Source organism: Macaca nemestrina, chromosome 8, assembly GCF_043159975.1.
Source record: "Macaca nemestrina isolate mMacNem1 chromosome 8, mMacNem.hap1, whole genome shotgun sequence".
Taxonomy (NCBI): domain Eukaryota; kingdom Metazoa; phylum Chordata; class Mammalia; order Primates; family Cercopithecidae; genus Macaca; species Macaca nemestrina.
The window spans coordinates 142,687,045-142,714,138 of NC_092132.1; the positions used below are offsets into that span (position 1 = coordinate 142,687,045).

At 42.9% G+C, this 27,094-nt stretch overlaps 1 protein-coding gene across 6 annotated transcripts in view; it reads right to left on the minus strand.

The window, feature by feature from the left end:
- The window catches only part of PRAG1 (PEAK1 related, kinase-activating pseudokinase 1), a 103,593-nt gene that overhangs the window by 9,017 nt on the left and 67,482 nt on the right, over positions 1-27,094 (minus strand). For all 6 annotated transcript variants that reach the window (XM_071068638.1, XM_071068637.1, XM_071068636.1 and 3 more), the window contains 2 exons: positions 13,710-13,867; positions 977-1,728 (listed from right to left, as the gene is read on the minus strand). In XM_071068638.1, the coding sequence (XP_070924739.1) occupies positions 977-1,728; positions 13,710-13,867 (910 nt within the window). The remainder of the gene's footprint in view (positions 1-976; positions 1,729-13,709; positions 13,868-27,094) is intronic.

Below are 27,094 nucleotides of genomic sequence, written 5' to 3' on the forward strand. Positions count from 1 at the left end.
AAACACGCCAGAGCTCAAATCCTTTCAGTCACCAACTAGCTATGGGCAAATTACTTAACTACTTTAAGCCTCAGATCCCCCATCTGTAAAACCTACCTAACCTGTAGGATTACTGTTAGGATTAGAGGTAAGAGTCTAGTTGTAGAGTGAAGGCTCACACAAATGATATTATTACTATTATTGTTTAAGATGATTCCTAGGTCGAATGCTCCTTCTGGATCTAACATTAGAAGAACGACCTCATTATCCATCTCCCTCACTACATCATAGCTCTATAAGGAAGCTTATATTCACCCCTACATACTCAGATTATGGCAAAGTACCTGGCATATAGTAGACACTCAATAAAAACCTGGTCAATACATGAATAAACTCTCTGTTGCACTAAAAGGCAACTGTTTTCTTAATTCAGCTAAAGCACAGAATGTGTCTTATATTGATACTACAAATCTCATTGCACCATGTCCTGGGGCAGAGAGAGAGTGAAATTGTTGAGCACTAAGTGTTAAAAGAATGCTTAGGGGTCAGGGGTGGTGGCTCACACCTGGAATCCCAGCATTTTGGGAGGCCAAGATGGGTGGATCATCTGAGGTCAGGAGTTCAAGACCAGCCTGGCCAACATGACGAAACCCCATTTCTACTAAATATACAAAAATTAGCTGGGCATGGTGGTGCACACAGATAATCCCAGCTACTCGGGAGGCTGAGGCAGGAGAATTGCTTTAACGTGGGAGGCAGAGGCTGCAGTAAGCCAAGATTGTGCCACTGCACTCCAGCCTGGGCAACAAAGTGAGACTCCTTAAAAAAAAAAAAAGAAAAAAAATCTTAAAAAAAAAAAAAAAAAAAAAAAGAATGCTTAGGAATCAACTCCCCTCCTAATGCCCAGACAGGAGAAATGACTTGCTCAAGCCACAGTTCTGCCCAAGCCAGCACCAGCCAGTGGCACAGCAGAATGGAAAGAGGGAGTGGTACCTACTTTCACAGCATAGGTGCTGCCGGGGTCCTCAGAGCAGGTGGCACAGTAATAAATGGCATCCCCCGAGTCACAGCAGGGTTTGTTACAAGTCAGCTTGAAGAGTGACCAGTTATTCTCATTGAAGTGGAGCTCCTTTTTCTGGCCGCCCATGAAGAGGTCCTCACATTTGGCTACAAGGCGGGCCAGGGACTGGGTGTAGAGTCCCCCCAGCTTGGCGTAGGTGCCCTCCTTGCTGCTGATGTTGCTTAGGAGACCGTGCAGCTGAAACTGGGTGCTCCCGGTGGAGGCTTGACTGGACACACTCAGCTGGGAGGACGAGGCGGATGGGGTCCCTTTGCACTGGAGGCCAGGGCTCCCACAGCCACCTGTGCTGCCCGCCAGCCCTGCTGCTGGAACCCAGTGGCCACTGCCTTTGAAAGCTTTCTCCAGAGGATCAGAAGAGGAGAAGACAGCATGGTGGCGGTTCCCGGGGCTCAACGAAGAGCTAAAGTGAGACTCGTCGTGGACGTTGGTTTCTGAGTGGCTTAGATTCAGTTTGGGGCTTGCTGTTTGGGGCTTGGGGGAGCCTTGGGTCCAGAAGAAGCCATCCGGCGAAGAGGCTGCCCGGCTCACTATCTTTTTCTGGGGGAGTGGAGGGGGTTGCCGGGGTCCACTGGGGGACACATCCTCAGTGGAGCCTGAAGGAAATGGAACAGGAGCAAAGAGCTTCTTCCCACTGTTGGTGGGCGAGTGAGCCAGCTCAGACGAGGGACCTGAAGAGGAGAGACAGAAACCATCAGGCCAAGCAATGCCACTCAATTCCAGGATCCTGCAGACTTTTTTTCTTTTATTTATTTATTTGGTCAAAGCAATTGATTTTATTTTACTTCTTTTCTATTTCTCGAATAGACAATATATGCACAGTGGAAAAAGTGAAAATGCAAAAAAGGTATAGATTGACCATTAAGTCTTCCTCCTAGCATGTCCCTCAGCACCCAGCCTCTCTTATCAGAGGAAACCACTGCCAGTAGTGTTTCATGCATCCCTCCAACAATCCAAACAAATGTGCACACGCACACACACACACACACACACACAATTACATAGAAAAGAGCAAAGAGCGGCTACTGTTTGGAATAATGCTTTTCTTTCACATCTTGGAGAGACTTTTTAATCAAATATTCAGATCTATTTAATTATTTTAAACAGTCTTACCATAATATATCATCATATGTAAGTATCATAATTTATTTAACCATCCCTTTTTGATGGACACTTAAATTGTTTCCAATATTTTGCAAACAATGCTGCAACAGCAATAACAAACTTGAACATGTGTGGTTTCAGTGGAATTTTTTAACAGTCAGGTTTATAGAGGGTGTAATTGACCAATGGTAAAATTCTCCCTTTTGGCAGGGCATGGTGGCTCATGCTTGCAATCCCAGGAGGCCGAGGTGGGCAGATCACCTGAGGTCAGGAGTTCGAGACCAGCCTGGCCAACATGGCGAAACCCCCATCTCTATTAAAAATACAAAAACTAGCCAGGCGTGGTGGCAGATGCCTGTAATCCCAGCTACTCAGGAGGCTGAGGCAGGAGAATCACTTGAACCCGGGAGGAGGAAGTTGCTGTGAGCTGAGATCGCATCACTGCAATCTAGCCTGGGAAACAAGAGCGAGACTCCATCTCAAAAAAAAAATAAAAATAAAAAGATAAAAAAAAATTCTCCCTTTTTAGTATGCAGTCACTGGAGATTTCACGCATACCCTGCTGGCTTAGTGAGTAAGGCAGGCCCACAGAGATTTTAGAAAGCAGGAAGGTCATGATTTTAGAAAAAGGAAATGGATCTTAAAGAAAAGTGAGTCTTTTCAAGGCCCCACAGTTTCCGGAGTGGTGAATATGGATAAAGAGTCTGCCTGGGCAAAGGCTCACTCAGGGCCACAGGTGTCTGCAGGGCATGGGGACAGTCAGAAAACCTTTCTAGGTAGCGCACAGAATGGTGAGATGAAGGTCCAGTCTCTACAAAGGTGAGGGCTGACCTCACTCTTGGCATCAAGATATAAAATAGTGGCTTCACAATGAAAGAAGAGTTTAAGTTTATATATATATATATATGAGATATACACTTTTATATATATGTGTGTGTGTGTATATATATATGAGATATACACTATTAGAGCCAAGGGCAAACTGAAATAATACTCATTTCCTATATTCTCAGGACAGCTCTAAGGTGTTATCTGCTATTTTAATAACAGCTTTTAGGGGGATAAAAGAAATAATAAATCATATTCATAGTCTGTAAAATGCATCCTATTATCTTGAGGGTTAAAATATGAAAGAAATATGGCTTGCAGACTGGGTGTGGTGGCTCACACCTGTAATCCCAGCACTTTGGGAAGGTGAGGTGGATGGATCACTTGAGGTCAGGAGTTTGAGACCAGCCTGGCCAACATGGTGAAATCCCATATCTACTAAAAATACAAAAATTAGCTGGGCGTGGTGGTGCGTGCCTGTAATCCCAGCTACTAAGAAGTCTGAGGCAGGAGAATCGCTTGAGCCTGGGAGACGGAGGTTGCAGTGAGCCAAGATTGCACCACTACACTTCAGCCTGGGTGACAGAGTGAAACTTCATCTAAAAATAATAATGATAATAATGGGTTGCAGCCCTAAGAAAATACGTACTTAGGATGTGTACCCCTCATTGAGTTCTCCGTGCCACATCACCCTAATGGCAGAGCATGGAGTGTCTGTATGCCTTTCCACACCTTGGCAGTGGGGCCAGAAAACAAACAAACAAAAAGGCAAAACAAATGCATAGGAGCAGACAAGGGGTAGAAGGCCCCAAAGGAAGCAAATTATGAGTCTTGTGTCACCGCACTCGGGTGCACAGGACATTTCCAGGGCTTTTCCTGAACAGTTAATAACCTTCTAGCTCACACTGAGCCCTTCTCTGCTTTCTCCAACCCAAGAGGGAGCAGAATAGACCCCTGAGGCTCAAACACCAGTTGCAAGCCGCTCAGATGAAGACTGGGTCTCCCTATTTCTGCTGCTGCACAGGGAGGAGGGTCTCTCTAGGGAGCAAGATGGATGGCCATGGGCTGACATTCATGCCCCAGCCTCGGTGACCAAGGCTGCATTAGTGAGCGACGGCAGGGCAAAACCTTGAATGCAACGCTCACAGGAGGACAAACTCAGCACATGCAACCTGTTGAACACAGGAGCTGAGAACCAATGGGTTCAGGCAAAGAAAAGCGCTGGGCAGCTGAACAAGACTGTGGGGTCTCTGCACCAATATCCTCCTGGGCTCTATCATCTATCATAAACTCAAGAGGAACTGGGCACGGTGGCTTATGCCTGTAATCTCAGCACTTTGGGAGGCCAAGGCGGGAGGACCACTTAAGCTCAGGAGTTCGAGACCAGCCTGGGCAACATGGCGAACCCCCAACTCTACAAAAGATACAAAAATTAGCTGGGCGTGGTGGTGCACACCTATAATCCCAGCTACTCAGGAGGCTGAGGGGAGAGGATCGCTTGAACCCAGGAGGCAGAAATTGCAGTGAGCCGAGATTGTGCCACCACACTCCCACCTGGGCTACAGAGTGAGACTGTCGCAAGTGAAAAAGAAATTCAAGAGGGGAGCGCCGTGTTTCTGAAGCTCCCCTTGCCCACTTTCCCATCTGCAGTAAGCAATCTTTGTTTCCCTGTGGTTCATCAAGATCATAGGGAGTTGTCCTTCCCATTTGCTAATGACAGGCGGGGCCCCTGGCAGCAAGGCTGAGTGAATGATTTACACCTCTTCCAGGAGGGCTAAAGTTAATAATAAATCAAGCAGTGATGGTGCAGTCTGGACCAGTCACTTTTATATGCCCACGAATTTTCCCCTCAATAGTCAGAATGGAGGATGCACAAGAAATAGCAAGCCAGAGGAAGGAAGATCCAGATGGCAGTGATTTCAGCAGGTGCTGAAACCCTGCAGTCCACAGGTCTCCCCATCCCACGCTCCCCAGGAAAGCAACGGGGACCAACGGAGGCTAGGGCAGATGATTCACTTCCTCTCCCTCCTCCCTCTAGCAGAAGAGGCTGAGAGGAGGAGGAGGATCACTTGCCATCTCCTAGATAAAAAAGGGAGGGCAAGACCACCTACTTATGGGGCTCTCAAAGGACTGTAAGCCTCAACCACCAAACTCCCAGCCTGATGAGCAGGAGAAAAGGGAGTCGTGAGCACACATCCACTTCCTGACCTTTCTGCATTCTGGGCAGCAGAAACCGTCGCCAGCGAGGCGTTTGATTCTCAATTTATCATCAACACGACAGAAGCTGAGGCTGGGGGATGGGAGGGGGCTGTGATCAGAGCCCTGGTCAATGCTTTCATCAGTACCCTCAGAGACAAGGACAACCTGCCTACGTTCAGGACTCCTTCCCATCCCCAGTCCAGTTGGTCAGGGAGGTTCATAACAGATTGGTTTCCTGGCTGGTCTCTTCTTTACACCTTAGGCTTATCTCCCCATGTCTATTGGTTTTGTCTTCCTCGTCTTTACTACAAGGCTCTCCTGATGCCACCAGTATGCCCCTTTTTGCTTCTGCCCCAATTTGAGGATGAGCAGTGGAGTGAACACTTCCCCAGCTGTCAGCCTGCCCCGCCTGAGTTTCCTCCTTTAGAAAATGGCCAATGACATCATTGTGAAGGCCCCTTGCAGCGCTAATAGTCTATAATTTCAGCTACTCTCTCCATTTTCAACCTCTCTAAACATGCATTTTATCTCAAAGCTGCCCCTGAAATCAAATAGCTCCAGGCAGATCGTTATCTTGCTTCAATTGTTCTTCCTTCTATCTCTAGTTCCCACAAATTGCCACTGGTATATTTTTCCAATCTGTGAGGAGACCAGGGATCTTTTAGCAACATAATCAGTAACACTTCTAATTCCCTAGATGACCAAAGAGAATCAAGAGGTTCTGCTTTAGACTGTATGGTAGGTCTCAGCACAAAAAACACTTCGTGTGTTCAGGCAGCTGGAAGGAAGCAATTTTCTCCTTCCTTCTGTTTTCTCTTGCTTTCCTGTGGGAGCTGTTAGTCAGTGACTTTGATCAGATCTATACCCTTTCACTACTTACCTATCATTTACTGGGTAAATCTGACAAGGGATACTATGTATTAGGAGGGAAGCTTGACTTCAAGGATTAGCACACGCGCTGATTAATTTTTCTTTATTTCTTAGATGGCTATGAGTTTGGGGCACCAAACTCAGTACTTGCTGCATTATGCACATACTCATCAGGGGCTAGCACTGCATACCCAAACATTCCCTACCCACGCCCTTGCCCAGCAGAAGTAAAGGCATGTAGCTACACAAACCTCATCAGGTGAAATACAGCTCCCTGAAATGTGGACTTTACAGGGATAACTGGGCATTATCTACACATATTACGATTTTTTTTTTTTTTTGACGAAGTGTTGCTCTTGTTGCCCAGGCTGGAGAGCAATGGTGGGATCTTAGCTCACTGCAAACTCCGCCTCCCGGGTTCAAGTGATTCTCCTGCATCAGCCTCCCAAGTAGCTGGGATTACAAGCACCCACCATCATGCCCAGCTAATTTTTTATATTTTTAGTGGAAACAGGGTTTCAACATGTTGGCCAGGCTGGTCTTGAACTCCTGACCTTCAGGTGATCCACCCACCTTGGCCTCCTGAAGTGCCAGGATTCCAGGCGTGAGCCACTGTGCCCGGCCTATTATGATTTTTGTATTCAGAAAAGATGTGCCTGGTTCTATGACAAGCATACTACATTCCAACCTAATGCATCCTTCCTCTGAGCTTACAGATCCTTAAAGCTCTCCAGGTGTGGAATTACAGCTGATGAGAGGTCAGAATTCACTCTTGGAACCCCCGCCCCTGCCTCACCACCTCCAGGCCACTCCAGGCCTCTGAGGATCCTATAGTTTCTCAGGTATTAATATTCTTGGGGATACTTTGAAATAGATGCCAACATGCAGCCCTTGTAGATGAAACTGATTTCTCCTCTACATGGCAAATGGTAGCTGTCTTCTGTGGAATCTGAAGGCACTCCTAAAGACCTCCTCTGGCTAATTATCTTGACTCGTACCTGGGGAACTATCTCTCCATAAACACGGCCTTAGGCAACACAGCAGCTATGTTCTTACTGTCTGCATCAGCTGCCACATTCTGGATTAGGAAAGCCGGAAAGAACACGGAACAAAAACACCCTGACACCTAAAGTAGTTCCAAATTCACAGGCAAACCACTGGTTCAGAAAAGTCTGCCTAAAAAATCCATCCACAACTTTAGCCAACAGCCCATATTCTTGGATGTCCCATGGGACATGAGACTAATTCAAACACATCCTGGTTTGATGCTGGTGTTGGACTGCTGTTTCCAAATTCTGCCTTACAATTAAGGGTGTAAAATGGGTAAGAGGGGAGAACATTTTTCTGGGACCTTGGCCTATGTCTCAGTTGCCTCGTTTGTAGGTTTTTAATAATTTTGCATGCTAATTGGGCCAGAGGGCTCCGAACCCCAGGTCCTAAGTTTTCCTTCCAATTTCCAATTCTGCATATAAAGGAAGTTCCTGGCTATACAGTACAACATGCTCCATGCCTTTAGTGAATGTGCTTCAGGGAAGAGAAAGCGTTTCTAGTGGGAAACTACATATCACGTATGCTGCACTGGATGGGATCTTAAAAAGACCAAGGGAAGGTGCACTAGTTTGGTGTCATTATATTTAGAAAGCAGAGACGAGAAATCAGGATTTCAGTGGTTGGGAAGAACAGCTTAACCTCTCTGCAGAAATGCAGGCCGGAAGTTCAAACATGGTACTCTGAGGTTTTCCTTATTATAGAGTCCTCTCTTCTCGCTGGGTTTTAATAGGCACTTTCATTATTCTCTGCAGCCAAAATGAGAGCTGAGTTGACAGAGGAAGTGGTCAGTCCCGTTTTGGCTCTTTCTGCGCACAGCTCTGCTGTCTGATAGCAGCTGCGTCAGAACAAATGCAGAGGCAAAGAGCAGTGTCCCAACTAAGTTTCCCCAAACCTTTAGCTTTTGTGTTTGACCATTCTCCAACTTTAAGTAAGGTAAAGCAAGTGGAATATGGATGGAGAAAACTTCACCCATACCCTGTGCCCTGTGGCCCCAGTGCAATTCCCTCATGTGAGAGGTGCGAAAACTAAAGCCATCTGCACGGGCACCTTCCAATATCACCCAGGAAGTGGCTGTCATGCAGGTTTCTGCCAACCCCAATTAACTATTCCTGCATCAGAGAGTATGAAGGGTGGGGCCGAGGGATGCTTTGGCTTTACATGGACTTGTTCCTCTGAAGGCAAGTGTTGCAACCTCTTATTTGGTTCCACAATCAGAGCAGGCTCAACATTAAATATAGAAAAAAACAAAAACAAAAAGCAAAGCAGGCCAGGCTCAGTGACTCACGCCTGCAATCCCGGTATTTTGGGGAGCTGAGGCAGGCAGATCACCTGAGGTCAGGAGTTTGAGAACAGCCTGGCCAACATGGTGAAACCCCATTTCTACTAAAAATACAAAAATTAGCTGGGTATAGTGGTGTGTGCGCCTGTAATCCCAGCTACTCAGGAGGCTGAGGCAAAGAATCACTTGAGCTTGGAAGTGGAGGTTGCAGTGAGCTGAGATTGCACCACTGCACTCCAGCCTTGGTGACTGAGTGAGACTCTATCTCACACACACACACACACACAAAAGCATTTCTTTAAAAGAAACCTTTGCTTTTTTCAAGAAACTAAACGTGTTCTGAAACTGGAAGCAGGTTATTAGCATTTTACAACTGGATGGAAAATGTGGCATTTGTGAGGAGTCTCTCCAGACCACTTAATCATCCCAGGAAACAATAATCAAGATGTGAATGTGATTTACATGCGAAAGAAGAGAAAGCTCTGCCTCACTTTGGAAAACAGGCTCTCGGTACCTCGAATGCCCTGCCTACAGCTCACATGTGGTCCTGGAATTGTGATCTTTCAATCTCCTGTTATAACATAATCATTAAGGGTTTTCTTCCGAGTTAGTAAAATTAAAAGTTAATTCAAAGCACTTTCCATGCCGGGCGCAGTGGCTCATGCCTGTAATCCCAGCACTTTGGGAGGCCGAGGTGAGCAGATCACTTGAGGTCAGGAGTTTGAGACCAACCTGGCCAACATGATGAAATTCCGTCTCTACTAAAAATACAAAAATTAGCCAGGCATGCTGGCATGCCTGCAGTCCTAGCTGCTGAGGCAGGAGAATTGTTTGAACCCTGAAGGTGGGGCTTGCAGTGAGCAGAGATTGTGCCACTCCAGCCTGGGCAACACAGCAAGACTCTGTCAGAAAAAAAAAAAAAAAAAAAAAAAAAAAAAAAAGCACTTTTCAGATGCTGTGATGGAAAGTACATTGACATTTTTAGAGGATACTTTAGTAATATCTATTTAAAATACACATACAGTTTGATATGTCAGTTCCATTTCTTCTAAGGATTTATCTTATAGATTTGCTCACCAAATCATGCGAATGTATGACACAGAGTCTTACTGTAAGTCTTGCAAAAATCAGCCTAGACATGCATCAGCAAGAGAGGGATTTATAGCCAATTCATACAATGAAAAAATAAGCAGCAATTTTGAAAAACGAGGCAGTTCTAGGGGTTCTGATTTGAAAGGCCTCAAGATATGTGAAGTGCAAACATGTGTAGAACTGAATTTTATATTTGACATATGGATACACATTTTTGGGATGATACAGAAAACAATCTTAAAAGTGATGGTAGGAGCTGGGACGGGGTGTCAGAAAACTGACTTTTCATTTTAACCTTTCTCCATTGTTTGAATTTTTATAAGAAATGTATTAACTTTATTGGAGCAATAATATATGATTTAAAATTCAGTTTAATGAGGAAGGTTTAAGTTAGGTTGAAGCTTCACTTCAGTGATATTATGGCTTAGGCCACAGAAAATTTTTTTAAAAATAAATGTTTTTTTCCTTTGGGGCACTCCTATCCCTCCCCACCCTGTTCCTGGCTTGATTTTTCTCCCAGCACTCACTGCCCCTCTGACCAGTAGCTACTTTACATCTTATCTTTCTTATTGTCTATCTCTCCCTACCAGAATGTAAGCCCCTTGAAGGGACTGGGAATTATTTCCATTACTGAAACTTCAGCATCTAAAATTGTACCCAGCACAGAGTTTACACTCAACAGTATCTGTCAAATGAATGACTGAATTAATATACATTTTTAAAAAATTTGCCAGTAGTAGTCAGCTTAGTGAGAAAAACCAGCTGACTACCGTCAATATATTTAATTAGTGTTCTGTATCTCTGGTTTGCCAGCTATAAAAATAAGAATGATGTCACTGCCCTGGTTCATGTATTCATGCAAGTGAGAATATCTATATGAACTGTATTTTCAGACCTCTTATCTATTGCTGGTGCCAATGGTTTCAGTTCAACAGAGAACTCTCTAATCTCCTCTAATCTCCTGGCATTCAGAAATGTTTGCTGAACTGTTGAACTGAATTTTAATGTTATCCTACATCAAAGAGGGAAATTATCTCAATGAGACATTAGGTTTGCATATTTACAAGTAACCACTTAAAGCAGAAGGGTCTCCTGATGACCATTTCTGATCATCATTTCCCTCACACATCCAACCATCCATTCCCTACAAAAACCTTCCCCTTGGCAGCCTTCATGGATCTGTCCTGACACATGCAGTCTGTCCCTCCTAAACCAAGCATAAACCAAACAACTGCTTCGACAAATTTTCCTTGCACTGAGTTGACTGGCTGTTCAATTGACTTGGACAAATGGGATAACAGATGCACTGGAGGAATATGAAATCTGATACAAGTATAAAGAGGTGAAATTAACATTGATACAAAAGTGGCATTTTGCCACTGTAACATTTAGAACAAACACCTGTTTTAAAAATGTAACAAAGTTAGAGATTTTGATTAGGTTTTCCTTACACAACTAAAACCATCCCCCCCATAAAACTTGAATCACTAACTTTAGCCATTAACCCTGATACAAGTATAAAGAGGCAAAATTAACATTGATACAAAAGTGGCATTTTGCCACTGAAACATTTAGAATAAACACCTGTTTTAAAAATGTAACAAAGATAGAGATTTCGATTAGGTTTTCCTTATACAACTAAAACCTTCCCCGCCCTGCCACCACCCCCACCCTCCACTCCTTTGCCCCTCCCGCCATAAAACCTGAATCACTAACTTTAGCCATTAACGCTATTACATTTCCAAGAAGTTTACACAAACTACTATCATGATATGCCCTGTAATGACTTTCTCCTCCACTCATTCAGGGCAGCCTATACTGTGGATGGAAAAAGTCAATGAAACACAAAGTTTTCACTAGTGGATTCTTACTGACAAAATAAATGTAGAGTCTAATGGTATCTTTTGGCTTAATGTATAATATTAGAAAGGCAGACACTACATGCAAGTTTCAAAGAACTTCAGTGTGAACTGCTTCTGCTTCTATTTGGATCTAATCTCTCAGCTTAGGTGCTACATGCCAAATAGTAACTAAAGTTGCAATGGATAAATATTTCAGTTACAAGATAAAAGTGAGTTAAGGACCCATGGGACTGGAAGATAATTGTGCAATAACAGATCTAAGCTGCCTTGGTAAGCGGTGAGAAGTGAATGAAGGATTTCTCATATTACATGACCAGTAGTTCTGTATATTCTCCAGATTAATGATTAATGTTTAAAAGACATCAAAAAGAAAAGAGAGAGAGAGAAAGAGAGAGAGAGAGAGAGAATGTCATGCCTTTGGTCTTTTGCCAGTTTCAAAACATGGTTCCGGGTACAGAGCCATGCCCAGGGGCAGAAGATAGAAAGGTTGGCTCTCAGGGGCCAGAGTTCAGTGACAAGGTACATATCTTCTTGTTGACCTGGGAGTCCAAGTTTTGAAGTGCATTTCCACTGAACAACTAGCTTGTGATAAAGGAATACCATGGCAATGCATTCATTTTAATTCATGTTATTCAGAAATGAACATGAGAAAATGTCTGAAGAGGTTTCCCCATTGAACTCACAAACCTCCAGCATTGAAGTCACAAACCTCCAGCAGCTCTCTGTCTCCCATCTGCACAGATTGCTGTGAGAGTCATGTACAATTCAGCCCCTGCTTCCCACCAAGCTCATGTCCCATTTCCCCTTGCCGGTGTCTATTGAAGCGCGTCAGACTGGTCTCATCCTTCTCCCACGTGCACTGCCATCCCTGCGACTTTGTTTCTCTTTTATTGTTTTCTGAACCTCTAAAGCCCTCTCCTCCTCACCCGCTATCTCCCCAGTTCTGGCCACATTTCAGATATGATCTCTAAGTCCCATGTTCTCATAAAGTCTTCCCTAAACCCTCCATCAGCCTTCATCGATTTCTCTCTCTTCTGGAAGCCTTTACAAGAAGCACTCATGTTCTGGGCTGCCCAATTTCCTACCGTATCCCATCCACCCATGTGCCATGTGTTTTAACCCTATCTTTCCTAGTTAGTTCTTAGGAACCCTGCGAGCAGACATCATGATTTACTGGTTTTGAGAAACAAAGTGGTGAAGCCATGAAGTCCAGTTCGCCTGACACCCGCTGGCTGGTGGCTGATGGTTCATTGTAGATCACTCCCCAGAAGTGGTTACAATCCCCAAGAGAGTGGATCAGAGCTGACCAGCACACGGGCTCATGGTCGAGATGCCGTGCGCTCTATGGAATAATCTGCCTGTTGAATTTGTTGGACAATGGGCTGGGAAAAGGAAGAAGATAAGAGCCTAGAAAAATCTACAGAAAAAGAAAATCTGTTGTTGCTACATTCCTCCCAAATCAAGACTAAGATATTTCCTGTTTTTAAGTAAGAACTGTCAGAAGTTTCTCCTCAGAACACACCACAGACTGCTTATAACACACACTTTTGTCTCAGGCAGTACCTATTGTTTAGGCGGAAAAATGTTGCTGACAGTAAATTTGCAATAGAACCCTCCACTGTGTCATTGCCTACTGAGAAGAAATACTTTCATAGAAGTGAAAAAGGAAGCCATGTGAGTACAAGTCTAAATCCAACATGCTAATGCATGCCTGAGAGAAACACAGGAGAGGACACATACACAAAGAATGCTGAAAGGGTGAGAGGGTTTAAATATGACCCATCCAGGCCACAACTATGGAAAAGCAAGAGTTCTTTTTTAGGGATATGCCCGATGGAGGACAGACCCCCCCATAGGCTTTAGAGCTTAATCCAAAAAGCAGGCTAGATGGTAGCCTAATGAAGTCTTCATGCTTAATTCAGCAAACATTGTGCAAACATCTGCGTGCATGCACATGTAGATGCAAAAGAGAGAGAGAGAGAAAGAGAGAGAGAGAGAGAGAGAGAGAGAGAGAAATGTGTGGTTTAGGATTAATCCTGAGGACAGAAGTAGAAAGCAGGCCTGTACATAGATGGCTCATTATGGCTCATTACCCAAGCGAACAGGAGCCTTTCAACCTCATCTTCCTCCCACCATGTTGCCACGTCCACACACTTATAATTTGGAGAGGGCAATATGGATGGGTTGGCTTGCCATATATTCAGTAGATAATTTACTTCAACAGCTCCCTGGAAGAGTCTGCTTCATTGAGAAAGCAGGACCAAGACAGTAGTCCTTGCTCAGCCCTTCCAAATCCTGCAAGTAACCCACGACTGGTCTGGAAGGTCCAGGAGAATCTAAGCCTCTCCGTCAAGGTCAAGTTTGTTACCTCCATCGCTGCAGGTCCTGGAGTCTGAGGCCAGGCTGTCCGTGGAGCCGGTGGTGAAGCTGACGTGGACACCCCTGAAGGATGGACTGAGGCTCTCTGCAGAGCCCTGGCTCACTTTTTCCAAATCAGAGCTGCTCTTGTTCATTTTTAAAAGGTGCCTGGAAAAGGTAGGAACAAACAATACAAATAACTCATTCAGTTTCCATTCAGAAACCAGGCTGATGGATCATGAATCTACCATGCTCTTGAAACTGGCCAATGTCAGCAAGTTTATTTAAAAAAAAAAAAAAAAGGTTTTGGGGAGAAGGTAGAGGTTCTCTTCTGAGTCCTTATGTGCAAGAATGGCAGGAGACTTCCTGAGACTCCTGAGAGGTTAGGAGAAGCGAGTCTATTAAATTTAAACAAGCACCAAAATTCTTATATGGATGGAATTGCCTTCACATTCTGACCCCATCTGCCAAAACATTTCTGTCACCTATTATATCCTGTGTAAAATCTCTACAAAGAAAAATCAAGATATTATCATACACACCAATGTATAGAGATATACAGAGATTGGGTTGTTTTTGCAAGATGCCAGGACAAATGAATTGCAAACTAGACCTTTACAAGTGGGATTTCTTTTTTTACCTGGTACTCTTTTGCTAAAGCTTCAAAGGGTCTAGGTTGTTTCTTGGAATTAAGGAAAACTTTAAATGTGAACCAGACTTCCAGTGACATGCTTAGATAGAACCAAGTTGACATAACCCTTATTCCAGAACAATGGAACCAACCTTTGCTTTTCTATGAAATCTTTTGTTGCATCTCTAAATAGCATCACCGACAGATCAAGGACAGAAATACCAACTTCAAGAGAAAAACACTCGCATTGGAGAAAACAGTTCTATTATTAGGTTGGACGTTTAGCTTATTGATTTCTCCTTCTCACTTTCCAAGGGCCACATGAATATTCATTTCTGATCTGATACTTTCATCAAGAAGGGAGACAGATCACACCAGGTCCAGCTCTTTCCCTGTTGGTGGAAACCCACATTTGTCTGAACTGATATTTCCTGATGACATTCCTGTTCCTACTACAGCAGATCCATATCTCAATATCTGCTATGGGAAATATACAATACAGTATTGATTTGACATCAGAATGGCCTTATTTCATGCACATGACCTTACAGTCAAGAATTTATTGGCTGTTCTTTGTGTTCAACATTGCCAGGCCTTGTTTTAATTTTCATAGGCACAGGAATCCCTTGTTTACTAACAGGAGGGTTTAAAGTTTGTTTGTTACCACAAAAAGTGCTCCTTAGAAAACACGTCCTTCTCCCCACTCCCAATCCTTAGAATTGCATTTTAAAAATGTGTTAAAGCTGTCAAATAAAGTGTGACAGTGACGGCAACGTTACGATGGCAACATTACAACTAATCTTCACCTTTGTATCTCAGTGTCACTGTGGGAATCTTGGAAATATCAGTTCCTTAGGAAATGCTATGGCAGTAGCTGATCTTTATCTAACCTGCTGGCAAAATAAAATCAAAGACAGTTTCATACAATATTCTTATATCCACATCAGATCCACCACTAATAGTTTTCTCCAAGGGAAGCCAGGATATGAAGTCATGCATAACAACTCCTCAGTCTAGGAGAGAAGTCAGCTCTGTGGTTATCCCACTACGTTGCCCCCTCCAAAGTGGTCTCTAGAGTTTCTTGGTCTTCAGGCACAGAAAATCACTAAGGGAGAAACTCCAGCACCATGGCTACGGAGCTGGCCCAGCTTCCCACTCCACAAACTTCATGAAATGGATGTAAATAGACAAAACGAAAAAATACATAGATATGTGTATGTATGAGCATATATATTCATATACATATGCACACACACACACACACACACTCTTATTTAAAGTAACAGCCACGATTAAAAGAAAGAACACTTCTCAGGTGCCAGATACAGAGGGAATGCCACACACAGGCAGTACAAGGGATACTTCAATACTAAGTGTATGTTTACTATAGGTTTCAGTAGACGTTCTTTATCAGGCTAAGGATGTTTATGTCTATTTCAAGTTTTCTAAGGTTTTGTATTTCAAATTCATTTTTGGCTATTAGGGTTTATGAAATGTCTTTTCTACATCTATGGGGAAAAAATTGTATCATGTTTCTCCTTTACTCTGTGAATGTGATGAGTTATGTTAATAGCTTTTCTTAATTAAGCCATGCTTGCACATGTTGTATGAACTTATTTTACTACACATTGCTGGATTCAGTTTTATTAATATTTAGTTTAGGATTTTTACATTTACATTCAAATAGAGGCTAGCCCATAATTTTTCTTTCTTGTCCTGTCCTTGTCCAATTTGGACATAAAGGTTAAATTAGAATTATAAAATGACAGCTGGGTGCGGTGGCTTCCTCCTGTAATCCCAGCACTTTGGGAGGCAAAGGCGGGTAGATCATTTGGGCGGCAGGAGTTCAAGACCAGCCTGCTCAACAGGCCAACCCCATCTCTACTAATCATACAAAAACTTAGCCGGGCATAGTGGTGTGTGCCTGTAATCCCAGCTACTCAGGAGACTGAGGCAGTAGAATCGCTTGAACCCGGGAGGCGGAGGTTGCAGTGAGCCAAGATGGAGCCACTGCACTCCAGCCTGGGTGACAGAGTGAAACTGTGTCTAAAAAAAAAAAAAAAAAAAAAAGAATTATAAAATGAATTGAGTAACTTTCACTTTTTCAATTATCTCATGTAGGTTTTTCTTTTTTTTTTTTGAGATGGAGTCTCACTCTGTTGCCCAGGCTGGAGTGCAGTGGCCGGATCTCAGCTCACTGCAAGCTCCGTCTCCTGGGTTCACACCATTCTCCTACCTCAGTCTCCCGAATAGCTGGGACTACAGGCGCCCGCCACCGCGCCCAGCTAATTTTTTGTATTTTCAGTAGAGACAGAGTTTCACTATGTTAGCCAGGATGGTCTCGATCTCTTGACATCATGATCCGCCAGCTTACACCTCCCAAAGCGCTGGGATTACAGGCGTGAGCCACTGCACCGGGCCTTATCTCACGTAATTTTTATAAGATAAGCATTATGTGTTCTCTGGAAGATTGCAAAAACTTGCCTATAAAACCATCAAGGACCAGTTGCTGTATAAGTGAGATCAGTAAAGATCTGGTTCTGATAAACCTAGGACCAACATTTTCAAGACAGAGACCCAAGAAACAGACTGGAGGATTAACAAGTCAATTCATGGTACTCACACCAGCTATTTATGATGTGAAGAAAGAAAGTAGAGCCATATCTCATACCATAGAGAAACATGAATTTTCAACAGAAAAGAAACACCCATTAAATTTTAAATTCATCAGAAAAAATAACAGAGAAAACTTTATGAACTTGGGGTAGGAAATAACTTTTAAAATAAGGGCTAAAAACAGCAATATAAAGAAAAAGATAAATCTGACTACTTTAAAACTTAAAACTTCTGCCTGATAACATAAAAGGCACCGTTAAAAAGTGAAAAAAACCAAACCAAAACAAAAAAAAACAAACCTTGGAGTGGCCAACTCACATCTTTGCAACCCACATAACTAATAAAGTATTGGTATGCAGAATAGAAAAAGAGTGCCTATAAATCTAAGAAACAGACAAATGACCCCATATTTAAAGTGGAAATGAACAGGCAACTCACAAATGAAACATGAAAGGCCACTCAACACATGAAAAGATGATTAAATTTATGAATGATCAGATTATAAATAAAACAGGATTTCATTTCATACCCATCAGATCGGACTGGCAACATCAGATTTTGTTAAACATCTAGGGAACTAGGAACTCTCTCACACTGTTTGTGAGACTGTAGATTGGTAAGCTCCCACAAAGGACGACAATGTGATGAATCTTGCGAAGTTAAATACACACATTCCCATAATCCAATCACTCTGTTTTTGGGTAAATATATTCTTGAGCAATGTCACTTAAATAACTAGGAATGAATGAATGGCTAAGTCACTTGAGTGGGTCACTAGCAGTTTATTGACCAGCAGTTTATTTTAACAAAATAGAACAGAACAGAAAATATGAAAATATATAGAAAGGATTTGTGAAACTTCGTTTTGTAAAACTTTTGTTTCAGATGTGTGTGTTTGTTGGGTCATGATATTAAATATATTTCTTACTGTTGGTCATGGTTTTTAAAAAAGGTTAAAAATTACTGCTCTAGAATATGAGTCAACAACCTTTTCCTTAAAGGGCCAGATGGTAAATATTTTAGGCTCATGAACCATAAGGACTCTGTTGCAACTACAGAACTCTGCTGTTGTAGCTGGAAAGCCACCATAGAAATTAGTGGCATGAGGCCAGGCGCGGTGGCTCAAGCCTGTAATCCCAGCACTTTGGGAGGCTGAGACGGGCGAATCACGAGGTCAGGAGATCGAGACCATCCTGGCTAACACGGTGAAACCCCGTCTCTACTAAAAAATACAAAAAACTAGCCGGGTGAGGTGGCGGACGCCTGTAGTCCCAGCTACTTGGGAGGCTGAGGCAGGAGAATGGCGTAAACCTGGGAGGCGGAGCTTGCAGTGAGCTGAGATCCAGCCACTGCACCCCAGCCTGGGCGACAAAGCGAGACTCTGTCTCAAAAAAAAAAAAAAAAAAAAAAAAAAAAGAAATTAGTGGCATGTTTTCTAATAAAGCTTTATTTACAAAAACAGATGGCTGGCATGTGGGCAATCAGTTACTGGTTGGTCTTGACCAGCCTTGTCCAGTAGAATTATAATGCAAGTCATATATATAATTTAAAATTTTCTAGTAGCCACATTTAAAAAATATAAAATAAATGGGAAAAAATAATTTTAGTAATATATTTTAACATCATGTATTCAAAATATTGTCATTTTAATCTGTAATCAGTATAACCTATATCAATTATTAATGAGATATTCCATATATTTTTTTCATTCTAAGTCTTTAAAATGTGGCATGCATTTTATATTTACACACATTGCAATTCTGACTAACCACATTTTAAACTAGTGGCTACCACACTGTGCAGTACAGAGCAAGAGAAACTCTTATAAGTGGAGAAAGGTGTTCACAACGTTACAAATAGCAAATAACCTTGTAAACTGTTAAACTGTGCTTCAACAAAAGAATGAACACATTGTGGTATAGTCTTTTAGTGGGATGCTTTATAGCAGTCAAAAAAAATGAACTGGATTTTAGGGTAGCAATATGAAAGAATATCTTAAAATGCTGAGTATTAAAAGTAATTTACTTTTAAAAGGCTCAAGTAAAGTGTGATGCCATTTGTATACAGATTAAAAACATGTAAGGATACATACAGATTTTATGGAGCATGTAATAAAATGTAAATAGTACTCATCAACTTCAAGACAGTGATTGCTCTGGGTAGCAATGGGAGGTTGAAATGGGAATTGGATAGGGAGGGATCTTCCACAGTAGCAGTAATAGTTTATTTTTAAAAATTCTGAAGCAAATGGCAAAATGTTAATATTTGAAAAATCTCAGGGAACACCTGCAGGTCAGTTAAATTATTATCTGAACTTCATTGCATGCTTGGAATATTTGATACACTAAAAATGAAAATTTCTAGTGAGAAAGCAAATCACAGGGCCTGAATGAGGGCAGGGGGTGACTGCTCCTGTTGATCTGTTGTTGTGCCTCTGGGAGGCAAGGAACACACAAAATAACACAGTGGGATTTCCATCAGACCCCTGAGTGGGAACAGGTAGTCTCAACGAGGGTTGGTTTCACTACAGAGCACCGCTGTGGCTGGAAACAGTTGCATCATAGACCTAACTACTCTTTTAAGACTTGGGAGTTAACGCTTCTGTCTATAGTTATTATGAGGCAGAAGTCACCGCTGTCAAAACTCTCATCAAGTGAATGCAGACAAAATTAGTCTATCCCTGTAATTACAGGATAAATTATCCGCAGGGTGTGTGTGTGTGTGTGTGTGTGTGTGTGTGTGTGTGTGTGTGTGTGTATTAGGGAGGAAGGGAGCCTCCCAAAGTGGACTTTGGTAAATCTTAGTTTCTAAGCCACAAGTGGAATTTTCATGACTTTTGGGATCTAACCGCTGCTTCTTTACTGGAAAGGCTCGAGAAATCCAGGTATCCTGCCAGGTCACTAAAATCCAATAGGTGACCAGGCATGGTGGCCCAAGCCTGTAATCCCAGCACGTTAGGAGGCTGAGGTGGGAGGATCACTTGAGCCTGGAAGTTTGAGACCAGCCTAAGCAACATAGTGAGACCCTGTCTCTATAAAAAAAGAAAAAAAGAAAGAAAGAAAGAAAAAGAAAATCAGAAATCAGTAGGCATTTGGAATGCTCTGTTGTAAATGGGGATATAACATGTCTTCTAATACACATGTAGGTGACCCTTTTGCTTAATAGCAAAATCTTAAGGCTGGACACAATGGCTCACACCTGTAATCCCAGCATTTTGGGAGGCAGAGGCAGGTGGATCACTTGAGGCCAGGAGTTCAAGACCACCCTGGCCAACATGGTAAAACCCCATCTCCACTAAAAACAAACCAAAAACTTAGCTGGGCATGGTGGTGCATGTCTGTAGTCCCAGCTACTCAGGAGACTAAGGCAGGAGAATCACTTGAATCCAGGAGGTGGAGGTTGCAGTGAGCTGAGATGATGCCACTGCACTCCAGCCTGGGTGACAGAGTGAGACTCTGTCTCAAAAATAAAATAAAATAAAATAAAATAAAACCTTACAACGGATGACTCTTTCCTATGAACTGCATTAAAAAGCATCTGCCCTGGAAACCTGTACAATCTGTACTTTTTGAGAACTGCCACTTTAATGAGGGCATGAGCAAAACCACATCAAATTTAAAAATGAAAAGGAAGCTTGCCATCAAAGCACAGACTTACAATCAAGTTGTTTTTGTGTCTTTACACTGCGTGTAAAACAGACTTCTTAAGAATCCCTGGAAAAGGCTTACTATTGCAAAGGTGACTTCTCTGAGCCCTAATGGATTGTTCTATCAGACGTGAAGCCAAATGACAATGAGTGTACTCAACACGGTATAGCAAGGCTACTTCGTTTTTTTAAAGGCACTTTTCCCTCATTAATAATACTTTGATCTGTCTTTCACAAAACTGGTGCAAAGCATCTGCAAAATACTTCCACGGACAAAAACCTCATACTCCAGTCTTTTGTCTCTGGTTGGTGAATAACATTCTTATCAGCTACAGTGAGAGTACAGTCTCCACAGATGTCTTCGCTCACGTGGTGTGATAAAAGCCGTCTTGTGCTTAACCTCAAACTTCCTTTCTGCCTCCCACTGTTGATGACATACAGTCCAGGCGGGCAGGGTGAAATGTACAGGCCAGTGGCACAGCGTCCTCGGAGCCCCAGCCCTGCAGCTGCTGCCCAGTGTTTTGAGAATAGCTTTTCCCTCCATTGTCCTTAGAGAGAGAGGTCTTGCCAGAGTGGTCTCCATACTATGTTGGTAGAAAGCTGGAAAAAAAAGACTCCAGCCGGAAGAGCCATCTGCTAGACTTCCTCATTTGTAGGAACAAGCCTCATCTAAAAATACCCTTGAAGCTTTCAGAATGAGAGCTTTCAGAATGCCCACAATCCTTAACGGATGCCGGGCCCCAGTGTGCAGCAGAGAGTGAATCTCAGACTTTCCGTGGCTGCTAGAATCCTCATATGACAGCAATATTCAAAGTGTGATTGAGGCCAATTTTCATTCTCACTGCCCCTGACTTTTGTTCCGTGCACATACATTTGGCCGAGAGCTTTCTGCCACTGGAGCGGAACCTTTGAAAGCCCACACAGTGCCAGCGTGCAGTTTCAGACGGGCTCTCTAAATCCCAGCATGCATGCACACCACTGGCTCTTGGGATTGGTCAAATGTACTAGTAAGTTTAGCCAAAGGATCTGGAGAAGATCTAAAGGAAAGTTTTAGAGAATCAAATGAATGCTCTGAAAGCACGAACAAGCTTTGAAAAAGTCTATACATGCTTTTTCAATTAAGAAGAAGAAAGGAAAAGACTGGTTTTAAACTCAAACAACCAATAATTGTCTTAATCAAAGACTTGAGAACCTCTTACCATTCTAGACTCGGGCCCGTGGTGCCGTCCTCATCAGTGAGGCCTCCCCGGCCTTGTGACCAGCTGGGACAGTGACTTCAGGGTCCCAAGGGGCAGCCCTTGGGTGTGAAGAGCGAGCTTCAGAGGCAGCTGGAATGCTTCTCCAGGCTGCTGTGAATTCACCAGCTCAGAGCTCTCTGTTTCCCTTCAGTTCCTCTCTGACTTTTCTATAAAATGCACTTCCTGCAAAAGCACAGGAAAACAGGGACGGCTCTGCCTCTCTGACCTGCAGCTTTCAATCTCCAATTGTCTTATTCGGCTCCATGATTCAAAGCCATTCAAATATGCTCTAGAATACAGTAAGTTTCTCTCCATTTATTCTCTACTATTTAGCCACTCACTAAAGTCAAAATCGTTAAGCAAATCAAGTTTTCTTGGTGGATAAGAACACCCTGTTTTTAACTTATCATATGCCTGTATTACCTGCGGTGGATCTTCCTCCTTGTCTATCCTCAATACCTTTCCCAGACTTTTCAGCATTAAGTCTACTTTGTGCCAAGTACTGTTAGGTGTTGGGGATACAATGGTTAACAGAACTGACAAGATCCCTGTGCTTGAACAAACCTACAGACCTAGAAGAGAAATATTTATCAAGCTCCTCTAGTGAGAGACCAATTAACATCTTCTTTTTAATTTTTTTTTTTTTTTGAGGCAGTCTCACTCTGTCACCCAGGCTGGAGTGCAGTGGCATGATCTCAGCTCTCTACAACCTCTGTCACCCAGGCTGGAGTGCAGTGGCATGATCTTGGCTCACTACAACTTCTGCCTCCCAGATTCAAGATATTCTCATGCTTCAGCCTCCCGTGTGGCTGGGACTACAGGTGCACGCCACCACACCCGGCTAAGTTTTGTATTTTTAATAGAGACAGGGTTTCTTCATGTTGGCTAGGCTGGTCTCGAACTCCTGAGCCGAAGTAATCTACCTGCCTCGGGTTTTCAAAGTGCTGGGATTACAGGCATGAGCCACTGCACCCAGCAAGCCACATCTTCAGAGAATATTTGCAACCTTGGTAAAAGCACCCTGATTCAAAATCTTTGTAAAATACTGTTCTCATAATGATGGACGATCCTGTAAGAGTCGTACCTGGCACTCCTATAAGGATTCTCTCTAGCTTGGCCACCATGTTGGATTGACTCAGGTCCTCTGTAGTGGCAGAAACACACATCTCAGATTTTCTTTGACAATCTCAATTTCAAATATTCCCCCTATAGTCTATTCTTTCAATTGTATGCATTCCAACACATTCCTAGATTTCTGGTTTAGAAAACAAAGTATCACCATTTTGGTTAACATACTGCTACTTCCCCTCCTAACTCCTCTGTTCCAAGCAGCCTCGTCTTTGTCTTCTGATTGTCTCCAAAGCACCAAAGTGCTCCTTCTTTTTTAGAGAATCCTAAACATGGCTCAGAGGAAATGCTCCTGTCTGCCTTTCAAACCATCTCCATCCTCAAGACCCAGCATCAGTTTCACTTACCTACAAATTCCTCCCCAACTATTTCAGTCTTCTCTGACCCTTCTCATCCTTCTGGAACTCACACTGCACTGAGTCTGAATCACATCACTGAGCATTTGGTTATAACCCTGGTTAAATTATTCTAATTGTTTGATGTGAAATAGACTTGTAACCATCCCAAAATTATAAATGGTTTGAGGAGCTGTGTCACAGTCGAGACGTGCTGGAACACAGAGTCATTATTAAATAGTTCTTGATTAAGTTTATCTGCCTCTGTTTTGAGGCCACGGTGACATCTGGGAGAATAAATGTTTCCTTTAAGAAAGAATTACACTTGCCCAGCAAAACTTGCAAAAGGCAGGAACACAGAGCAACTGATAACCATCAAGAATACTGGATTCAACAGCTGAAACTTTCTCATATCTACTTGGTTGGTGCAAAAGTAATTGTGTTTTTTGCTATTACTACAAAAACACCCGTTCTAACATATTCTGAATTTTCACAAATCTTGTAGTTTTTAAATGCTTTTTTATCCAGAAGAGAGGATGAGAAAGGCAGATAACTAAGCTGGGGAGGTTGCTATTATTATTATTATATTTATTTTTTTTTTGAGACGGAGTCTTGCTCTGTCACCCAGGCTGGAGTGCAGTGGCGCGATCTCGGCTCCACCTCCCGGGTTCACGCCATTCTCATGCCTCAGCCTCATGAGTAGCTGGTACTACAGGCGCCTGTCACCACGCCCGGCTATATTTTTGTATTTTTAGTAAAGATGGGGTTTCACCGTGTTAGCCAGGATAGTCTCGATCTCCTGACCTCGTGATCCACCTGCCTCAGCCTCCCAAAGTGCTGAGATTACAGATGTCAGCCACCGTGCCTGGCCAGTTTCTATTATTTTTATCATTGGAGATTTTTGATGAAGATGCTAAGGGAGCTATTTAGCAAATGCCTAAATGCCACCTGAAAAACTGATAGGGCCAATCTGCTCTGGGGGGATGTTTTCTCCCCGCTGATTTATTAGCATGCATAAAAATAGGAAATCAGTTTCATCTTTGGTCAGACGACCTTTGTGGTCCCCAGGGTGCAGGCCTGTTCATTTGCATTTTCAGTTAATGCACTAGTGACTCTTCTGGAGCTCTGCAAGTTTAAAAGCCCTTTGTTTCAACTTCACACTCAGTAGAAACCATTTAACACAGGAATAAAGTCATAGTTACATTAAAAGATAGGAAAATACACACACACACAAACACACACCACACAAACACACACACATGCACACACACACATTTGGGTTACTGGTTGGTTTCAGTCAAGGATAAAAATTCTTAAATTGGTCAGATGGAAGTCTGCCCTGACTACATACAGATATACTTTAGGATGAGAGATACAAACGGTTTTTAAAGATGACCATTCAGATTTCAGAAAAGCAAGTCTTTTATTTGTGACCCCAGCCTACACAGTGGTGGAGTTTTCCAAAGAAGCGCTGGGCTGCCTGCTGCAGGAGTGGGGATGGCAGACGTTTAGGGGTATACAGGTGCGGAGGTTTCAGCTGAGGCTGCAGACAGGGAGAGGGAGCTGCTGATGAGCAGGTAAGAGAGTGAGGAAGAACTCATAGCTTGGCTCCATCACCCTTGTACAGTACACTTTCATCTCTGAAATGATCACCTAAGAACAACGTGTTCCAACTCATGGCCTGGAGAGTCAAGGAGGAAACTCACATCTGTTCACACAAGAGGAGCAGATGGGAAGAGAAGGAGATAAAAAGAGAAAAAGTGGGAACTAAAGACAGAGTAACTGCAATCCACAAAAGGGCCTCTCCTACCAGCTGCCTTGCCTATAGGCAAGCACAGTGTCCCAGGGCCCTCAGGAGCTACTGGGAAGAACAATGATGCTAGGGGTTGAATAACTTCCTGGACGGATTTCAAAGTCACCAAGGATGGCCAATGGTGTGCTGGTTAAGAGCATGAACACTGCCGCTTCACTGCCTGGGTTCGGGTCCTGACTCACTGCTTACTGGCTGTGTGTTTTGGAAAAGGCCCTTAATCTCTCTCTGTTTCAGCTTCCCATCTATAAAATCTGGATAATGACAATACATACCGCATGCAGTTATGAGAAAGATTCAATGAGTTAATATTTATAAACTGCTAAAAACAGCACCATGTATATAGAAAGTGCTGGTTAAATGGATGGATGGATGGATGGATGAATAGATCAATGGATGGATAAACAGGCAGACAGAGGACTTCTGCAGTCTCCAGTAAACTGAGTGTATTAGTTTGTTCTCATATTGCTATAAAAAAATACCTGGGACCGGGTAATGTATAAAGAAAATGGGTTAATTGGCTCATGGTTCCACAGGCTGTACAGGAAGCATGATGTTGGCATATGGTGGGCTTCTGGGGAGGCCTCATGAAACTTACAAACATGGCAGAAGGCAAATGGGGAGTGAGCACTTCACATGGCAAGAGTAGGAGGAAGAGAGTAAGGGAGGTGTCACACACTCTTTTGAACAACTGGATCTCATGAGAACCCTACCATGAGAACAGCACTAAAGGGGGAAATCTGCTCACATGATCAAATCACCTCCCGCCAGACCCCACCTCCAATACTGGGGATGATAATTCAACATGAGATTCAGGTGGGGACACAGATACAAACCATATGACTGAATAATCTTTTTGCTATCGACAGAAGCAGAAATCTTCAGATAGTCTAGAGGTTCACCCTACCTTGATGTCTCTACTTTTACTACAACATTTAAAAGATCTGCAAGGAAAGATAAATAGAGTGATGCTTTGAGGACATGCATTATTCTAAAATCACAAGAAAGAGTTGATTTGTCCATTGACCAGACCTCATTTTGAATTTCAAGAACTAGATAATTTATACTATAGCTCTAGATCCAGGAGTTGACATATTCCTCAGCTAATCAGGTTGTTTAGCTCTATCACTTCCCTTTCAGTATATGAAAATCTAGAAAGAGAACAACCTATTTAATTACATCAGCTTGCCTTCCCCTTGCAAAAAAGAATCTCCCATGAGTATCCTTAGCCTCCTAGAATTTTCCTTTCTCCCTTCACACCATCTCCTCATCCCCCAGCACACACCTACTTTGTTTAGTTAAAACTACTTTGTTTAGTTAAACAAAAACACTAGTGAGTTGTTACCCACTTGTGAGTCACTGCAGTCCTGGGCCTGATCGATTCCTATTGAAATCCCACCAAGATCTACTGTGCTTGACCAGAATCTTTGTGTTTCTAGACTAATGGTTTTGGTGACCTTGCTTTCAGAATTCTCAGACCCCACTTTTCTTGATTTGGTGAATATTTCAAATTCACTTTGTTGACCCAGCTTCAGTGTATTTTATAATAGACTTCATTTCTACCCACCTAGCTTGGGAGGTTATTTGGACCAAAGCTCTTAGGATGAGCTACTTTGCCATTCTTCATGCTGGGGCAGACTTTTGCCCAATAAGGACCAGACACCATCACAGGTTCTCTCCACACTCCCTGATCAATTCTTCACTCTCTTATCTGTATCTCAACAGGTCCAGCTCCCAGACTCAGTTGACCTCCCCATTCTGGATATCCCCAAGCATTTTCCATCCTCATTCCTGTACCAGGCAGCCCAGTGCTTCTCCAGGAAAGTCCACAACTATGCAGATTGGGGCCACAATTAATTCATACTAGCTCTCAGGGCTCCCTGGTAATGCTTGTACTTGACCCAAATCAGCTGTTCCAAGCATTCGTCACTTTTATTCATCTTCTTAGTCACCATACTCACCTCTCAGGTAAGTCCTCTCTCTATCTCTCC